Source organism: Lolium rigidum, chromosome 3 (assembly GCF_022539505.1).
Source record: "Lolium rigidum isolate FL_2022 chromosome 3, APGP_CSIRO_Lrig_0.1, whole genome shotgun sequence".
In the NCBI taxonomy this organism is placed as follows: Eukaryota; Viridiplantae; Streptophyta; class Magnoliopsida; order Poales; family Poaceae; genus Lolium; species Lolium rigidum.
Genome location: NC_061510.1, coordinates 396,130,450 through 396,138,621, shown reverse-complemented (window position 1 = coordinate 396,138,621; position 8,172 = coordinate 396,130,450). Strand labels below are relative to the sequence as shown.

Below are 8,172 nucleotides of genomic sequence, written 5' to 3'. Positions count from 1 at the left end.
AGCATAACCAGTAGCTGGAAACATTGGCCGAAGTTTAGTCTAATCCACACTTGATCGTCTCTGCAACTGCTGAAGCATGAGGCTGCTAGTTAAATCAACACGACCATCGTGGCATTAGATGCGCACCCTACGAACAGCGCCGGGGACTAGTGGCGCTAAGCATGTGAAACTGATTGTTTTTTGTCAGGGGAGATTGAGCTGGACAACAACGGTTGTGTACACCTGGCTTAGCCTATTATATTAGCAGTCCTGATTGTCATGCGTGTGCACGAGATATCTCAGCAACTTAACTGCCAAAATTCTGGCTGTGATCTCCATCCGGAATAAACATCATAAATCTGAGGAAATGCCATAGTGTATAAACTATGTCTTCTATACGTAGATGGCCATGGAAGGAGAGAAAACAGTTCGTAGCATCCTGCCACAATGAATATCATTTTAGGATATGGGACAATATAGCAAAACTAATAATGCCTTCAAAATTTGATGAAATATAGACAAAGAGATTAATGGCCAAGGTGGAATCAATATCCAAAGCCATGTGTATCATGAGATAGAGAAGTATTCTTTTGTTTGGTGTGTATTAGGAAGGAATATGGAGGATTAAGGATACCCAAGATTAGAGATCTTAATATTGCCTTGCAGAGATCTGGTTGCAGATTGTTCAGCACAGATATGATAAACGAATTTACCCTTTGTGGAGGTGGAAGGATGTGCATTTAAGTTATCGGTGGGGTCGATTTCATGACAAACTCATGTCCAAATGGTACAAAGATTAAACTTCAGAGGGTTTGTTGTATGGCCAAAAATATTTTTTCTGCAATATCAAGTGGGTGTGATCAACCCATGATAATGAAATTCTATTGCTATCACAGTTCTTATGCAATCGATTAGATCATATAGATACCCAAACAAAAACAGTTGTACCATCATGGAATTCAGAAAGGGTCAGATTCATAGCGACAGCATAAAATATCACAAATCCAGAAGAGCAGTTTGGAATATCCTGACCATGTAACATAAATTTTGGGCTTCCCATAAGAGTAACAATCGTACGAACAGATCCCATGAAGGAAAGATAAACTGAGACACAGATAAAATTCAGCATAGCTTAGGGTAACTTCAAAATCTGGAACAGATTAGTTCAAGGTTCACACACTGCTGCTCCTTAGACGGACAGTATACTTAGAAACTCAGAACCAAGAGTTACTACATAAACGAGATAATAACACTGAATCCTCGAGCTCAAAGAAAGGCATTCCTGATAGTTCTCACTTGAGGGGAATGAACCTTGAAGAGTGGGTGGCACCAATACCGGGCCTCCCGTGCTTCACTGGCTTGTAGGAGAGGGAGAACTCCGCCAGGTAGTGGCCAATCATCTCAGGCTTGATCTCAACCTGGTTGAACATCTTCCCATTGTAAATCCCAACAAGGCTTCCTATCATCTCTGGCATGATGATCATGTTGCGGAGGTGGGTCCTCACAGGCTCAGGCTTCTCACCAGCAGGGGCATTGCTTTTCTGTTCACACAAGACATCAACAGGTGAGCTACTGATATAGAAGTAGAGAATACATGATGAAGCACGAGTGCACAAAATAAAATTAGAGATTGCAGATGTTAGTTGAACGAAACAATCAGTAAGAGGTAACCAAATACTAACTCAGCACATTCACACTATAAAAGAGACAAAGCTAATGAGCAATCAGAAGAGATGGATCAGATAGAGCTAAATACAGAATTGAGGCCATCATGCAGGCCAATCAACCCAATAGGTATATTGTATCATCATCTCAATCTCATATCTAATACGAAACAAAAAAGCACAACTACAAACACTAGAACAAAGGCAGTGATCTAACAAGAAACAAGCAAACGAAGAAGCCATCAAAAAATATCTCATCTCAATTGACAAGAAATACTTCATACACGAATGAACCTAGAGAAACTATAAGAGTACAATATATGCAGGCTACTGTTCACTGCAATCATATTTTAAACTATAGTATATTAAATATTAATGTGGTGAAGCACAAAGGTAAATTCTAAATTAGCAGGAGGAAATTACATGTTGTCCTACAGTACTACAGTTAGTAGGGCAAAATGGTGAATCCATCGTTCTTACAATCCATGTATCCAAAGGCTGGACGCACAGTACTAGAAAACCAAAATATGTTTTATAGATAAATATAGCTAATTAGCTATAAAACATACTAACAATAAAAGCTGTACAGCACTGACTAATTAACAAATCTACCATTTGATGGTAAACTTAATCAGCAACAAGCAAGTAGCAGGGCAAATGGTGAATCCAACGTACTAACAATGTACCAACGCAAGCAAGACTGGACGCACAATTGGTAATTTAAAACCTAAGCATGTTCTGTAGATCCATATAGCTAATTAGCTATGAAACGTATTAACAATAATACAACGTTCTACAGCAGTTGCTAATTAACAAATCTACCATTTGATGGTGAACTTAACAACTAATAACTCAGTCGTGGCAGCGAAAGAATATGAGTTGGAGCAGGGTACAATCAGATCTACAAATCTAAGCAGTTTAACTACATAGTTCACAATCCAGCTACAAACAAACGTCTCAAAAGGAACAATCACTCACCGCCTTGCGCAGCTTCTTGACGAGCGCCATCGGCTTCCTCTTCAGACCCCTCGAGAACCTAACCAATCCAAACACAAACGCGAACCGGATCAGACAAAGCACGGCCGTTACGGGACAACCACAGTAGATCGAAGCTCGAGGAGGTACCTTCTGCGGGCGCGCGCAGGGAAGAGCTGGACGAGGTCCTCGCTGGACATGTCGAGGAGCGCGTCGAGGTCCACGCCGCGGTAGCTGAACTTGCGGAACGTCCTCTTCTTCGGGCCGGCGGCCGCCAACTCGGGATCAATCTCCGCATCCGCCTGGAGGAAACGAGAAACCAGTCAACAAGAGAGGAGGGGGTTCTGGAATAGGGAGGCTAGGGTTTCGGAAGAGGCGCTCACCATGGTCGAAGGGAGGGAGAGCTGGAGCTCGGGCCGGAGGCGGGCGGCGCTGCTTGCGGGACGAAGAGGAAGCGACGACGGCGGCGGCTAGGGTTTAGAGAGGGAGGGCTCCCGGGAGACTATATAGTGGTGCGCGCATGCGTGGTGTTCTAGGGTAGTTTCTCGGGCCGAGGCCCGGCCCCTGTTTTACATTTGAGCAAGGCCTTCGGACGAAACGGTGCACTGTGGGCTTAAAAGGCCAGTTAGGCCCGTTTCTTTCTAAAATATGCTTGGGTTTTGACAAAAGAAAGAGTTAAGTAGTGCGGGCCAGGATTTACATCCATTTACGTCACCATGTAGCCCATCCAACAAGACGTCGTTTTATCAGCTAAAAAAAAAACAAGACGTCGTTTTATTTAAAAACTAATTCGGGGTTACAGAAAATATCAGATACAACGAAATGATGGAGTAACTAGGCCTGCAAACACAGGAAAAAAACCTCTAAAGTAAGAAAAAATATAACCAGGGCCCTATGGCTCAACAATCTCGCCAAAGCCGTGTCTAAACTTTCCGCTTGTAATCGCACCATTGCTCTTGTGATGGATAACTTCGAGAAAATGTTTTTGCGTTTCCTGCACCATAGTCATATGCGACAATTGGCATGGACAACGTTCATATATCCTATGGCGATAGTGACGCAGCTAAAACTCTAGAAAAGACACTAAAACAATATATGAAAAGAAGGACGAACGGCGCGTGAGGACAAGGTCGAGACACCGAGAACTAGATCTGGTGCGCGAACGTGATGTTGAATGGGACAATGTCAACAAACTTTGGCATGTTCAAGTCAATTGCATGTGCATGACTATGAGTGGTTTGAGACGCGCAGCATGGACGATCATGGATCAAGCAGCTCGCATAGGCACACATCTGCTAGCCGCAAAGCATCGCGGTCGAGGTTCCTCACATTCTAGTTCTTGTCACGGCCAGCTAGTCTAGGGACACGATGCCATTAGTTGGCGGGTGTCATCGCCAGGAGAACACCGGACGATGGTGTGGAGGACAAGGGGAAGGGCCGAGAGGTGGCGTGGGAAATGTTTTGGAAATGAAATTGTCGTTACATGTCGTGTTGTACTGCATGTCGCAAGGTACAGCGCGCCTGAATAACCATGATTTTTGGTTGATTTCTTCTCTCATTAAGTTAAGACTTTTGATAAAATAAATTATCCATCCCTCGGTTATCAAATCGATGTGTTTTTGGTGAAACTAACATGAAATCCGATGTGTTTTTGGTGAAACTAACATGAAATCCAGCGATACATACTTGATATTTGTCAAGCTGCATGATGTCTACTGATGTCTACGGGAGCTTCTATTTTTGTAGACAGTGTTGGGCCTCCAAGAGCAGAGGTTTGTAGAACAGCAGCAAGTTTCCCTTAAGTGGATCACCCAAGGTTTATCGAACTCAGGGAGGAAGAGGTCAAAGATATCCCTCTCATGCAACCCCGCAACCACAAAGCAAGAAGTCTCTTGTGTCCCCAACACACCTAATAGGTGCACTAGTTCGGCGAAGAGATAGTGAAATACAGGTGGTATGAATGAATATGAGCGAGTAGTAACGGCGCCGGAAAATAGCTTGTCGGCGTGTAGTTGATGGTGGTAATATGGTAGCGATAGTAACGCAAGTAAAACGATGAAACAAGCAGCGATAGCAGTATTTAGGAACAAGGCCTAGGGATCATACTTTCACTAGTGGACACTCTCAACATTGATCACATAGCAGAATAGATAAATGCATACTCTACACTCTTGTTGGATGATGAACACCATTGCGTAGGATTACACGAACCCTCAATGCCGGAGTTAACAAGCTCCACAATTCAATGTTCATATTTAAATAACCTTAGAGTGCATGAAAGATCAACATAACCAAATAGATCACATCAATACCATCACAGTAATAGTTAACTTCACAATCTACAAGAGATCATGATCATAGCCTACGACAAGAACCACACGGTGCACATACTAGTCACCTTTACACCATGCAGGAGGAGTAGACTACTTTAATAACATCACTAGAGTAGCACATAGATGAATTGTGATACAAAACACATTGCAATCATAAAGAGATATAAATAAGCACTTCACTACGCCATTCAAAACAGTGAATAAGTATTATGTGAAATATAGCCTAAGAGACCCACACGGTGCACACACTAGTCACCTTTACACACGTGGGACAAGGAGTCTCCGGAGATCACATAAGTAAAACCCACTTGACTAGCATAATGACATCTAGATTACAAGCATCATCATATGAATCTCAATCATGTAAGGCAGCTCATGAGATTATTGTATTGAAGCACATAGGAGAGAGATTAACCACATAGCTACCGGTACAGCCCCGAGCCTCGATGGAGAACTACTCCCTCCTCATGGGAGACAGCAGCGTTGATGGAGATGGCGGTGGTGTCGATGGAGAAGCCTTCCGGGGGCACTTCCCCGTCCCGGCGGCGTGCCGGAACAGAGACTCCTGTCCCCCAGATCTTGGCTTCGCGATGGCGGCGGCTCTGGAAGGTTTCTCGTACCGTCGTTTTTTCGTATCAGGGGTTTCGCGACGGAGGCTTTAAGTAGGCGGAAGGGCAACATGGGGGGCCACACGAGGACCCCACACCACAGGTCGGCGCGGCCAAGGCCTGGGCCGCGCCGCCCTATGGTGGCGGCCCCTCGTGGCCCCACTTCGACTCCTCTTCGGTCTTCTGGAAGCTTCGTGGCAAAATAGGACCCCGGGTTTTGATTTCGTCCAATTCCGAGAATATTTCGTTACTAGGATTTCCGAAACCAAAAACAGCGAGAAAACATCAAGCGGCTCTTCGGCATCTTGTTAATAGGTTAGTTCCAGAAAATGCACGAATATGACATAAAGTGTGCATAAAACATGTAGGTATCATCAATAATATGGCATGGAACATAAGAAATTATCGATACGTCGGAGACGTATCAGCATCCCCAAGCTTAGTTACGCTCGTCCCGAGCGAGTAAAACGATAACAAAGATAATTTCTGAAGTGACATGCCATCATAACCTTGATCATACTATTTGTAAACATATGTAATGAATGCAGCGATCAAAACAATGGTAATGACATGAGTAAACAAGTGAATCATAAAGCAAAGACTTTTCATGAATAGTACTTCAAGACAAGCATCAATAAATCTTGCATAAGAGTTAACTCATAAAGCAATAAATCAAAGTAAAGGTATTGAAGCAACACAAAGGAAGATTAAGTTTCAGCGGTTGCTTTCAACTTATAACATGTATATCTCATGGATAATTGTCAACATAGAGTAATATAACAAGTGCAATATGCAAGTATGTAGGAATCAATGCACAGTTCACACAAGTGTTTGCTTCTTGAGGTGGAGAGAGATAGGTGAACTGACTCAACATAAAAGTAAAAAGAATGGTCCTTCAAAGAGGAAAGCATTGATTGCTATATTTGTGCTAGAGCTTTTATTTTGAAAACATGAAACAATTTTGTCAACGGTAGTAATAAAGCATATGAGTTATGAAAATTATATCTTACAAGTTGCAAGCCTCATGCATAGTATACTAATAGTGCCCGCACCTTGTCCTAATTAGCTTGGACTACCGGATCATCACAATACACATGTTTTAACCAAGTGTCACAATGGGGTACCTCCATGCCGCCTGTACAAAGGTCTAAGGAGAAAGCTCGCATTTTGGATTTCTCGCTTTTGATTATTCTCAACTTAGACATCCATACCGGGACAACATGGACAACAGATAATGGACTCCTCTTTAATGCATAAGCATGTGGCAACAATTATTATTCTCATATGAGATTGAGGATATATGTCCAAAACTGAAACTTCCACCATGAATCATGGCTTTAGTTAGCGGCCCAATGTTCTTCTCTAACAATATGCATGCTCCAACCATTAAGGTGGTAGATCTCTCTTACTTCGGACAAGACGGACATGCATAGCAACTCACATGATATTCAACAAAGAATAGTTGATGGCGTCCCCGAAGCATGGTTATCGCACAACAAGCAACTTAATAAGAGATAAAGTGCATAAGTACATATTCAATACCACAATAGTTTTTAAGCTATTTGTCCCATGAGCTATATATTGCAAAGGTGAATGATGGAATTTTAAAGGTAGCACTCAAGCAATTTACTTTGGAATGGCGGATAAATACCATGTAGTAGGTAGGTATGGTGGACACAAATGGCATAGTGGTTGGCTCAAGTATTTTGGATGCATGAGAAGTATTCCCTCTCGATACAAGGTTTAGGCTAGCAAGGTTATTTGAAACAAACACAAGGATGAACGGTGCAGCAAAACTCACATAAAAGACATATTGTAAACATTACAAGACTCTACACTCGTCTTCCTTGTTGTTCAAAACTCAATACTAGATGTTATCTAGACTCTAGAGAAACCAAATATGCAAACCAAATTAGCAAGCTCTAAGTGTTTCTTCATTAATGGGTGCAAAGTATATGATGCAAGAGATTAAACATGAGCACAACAATTGCCAAGTATCAAATTATCCAAGACATTTTAGAGTTACTACATGTAGTATTTTCCAATTCCAACCATATAACAATTTAACGAAGAAGAAACTTCGCCATGAATACTATGAGTAGAGCCTAAGGACATACTTGTCCATATGCTACAGCGGAGCGTGTCTCTCTCCCACAAAGTGAATGCTAGGATCCATTTTATTCAAACAAAACAAAAACAAAAACAAACCGACGCTCCAAGCAAAGTGCATAAGATGTGACGGAATAAAAATATAGTTTCAGGGGAGGAACCCGATAATGTTGTCGATGAAGAAGGGGATGCCTTGGGCATCCCCAAGCTTAGACGCTTGAGTCTTCTTAGAATATGCAGGGGTGAACCACCGGGGCATCCCCAAGCTTAGAGCTTTCACTCTCCTTGATCATATTGTATCATACTCCTCTCTTGATCCTTGAAAACTTCCTCCACACCAAACTCAAAACAAACTCATTAGAGGGTTAGTGCATAATCAAAATTCACATGTTCAGAGGTGACACAATCATTCTTAACACTTCGGACATTGCTCAAAGCTACCGGAAGGTAATGGAACAAAGAAATCCATCAACTTAACCTGCCACTGCACCTGCTGCACTGCAC

The 8,172-nt window shown here is 42.4% G+C and overlaps 1 protein-coding gene and 1 non-coding gene across 2 annotated transcripts; both read right to left on the bottom strand.

Moving 5' to 3' along the window:
- Positions 1-1,095: 1,095 nt before the first annotated feature.
- LOC124704565 (40S ribosomal protein S15-like) lies at positions 1,096-3,080 on the bottom strand. Its single transcript, XM_047236839.1, has 4 exons — positions 3,002-3,080; positions 2,769-2,920; positions 2,622-2,679; positions 1,096-1,520 (listed from the first exon to the last, which is right to left on the bottom strand). Exons 1-4 carry the CDS (start codon positions 3,002-3,004, stop codon positions 1,272-1,274), a joined length of 462 nt encoding a protein of 153 aa, XP_047092795.1. The 5' UTR covers positions 3,005-3,080; the 3' UTR covers positions 1,096-1,271.
- Positions 1,712-1,797, bottom strand: LOC124704983. Its single transcript, XR_007003835.1, has one exon. It is a non-coding gene; the product is annotated as a small nucleolar RNA Z102/R77 (small nucleolar RNA).
- Positions 3,081-8,172: the final 5,092 nt, after the last annotated feature.

What these genes read in the sequence shown, in the direction of transcription:
- LOC124704565 (XM_047236839.1), bottom strand. An exon ending in CCTGCGCGCGCCCGCAGAAG is followed by an intron (nt 2,680 to 2,768) that starts GTACCTCCTCGA and finishes TGGATTGGTTAG; the next exon opens with GTTCTCGAGGGGTCTGAAGA. An exon ending in TCAAGAAGCTGCGCAAGGCG is followed by an intron (nt 1,521 to 2,621) that starts GTGAGTGATTGT and finishes TTGTGTGAACAG; the next exon opens with AAAAGCAATGCCCCTGCTGG.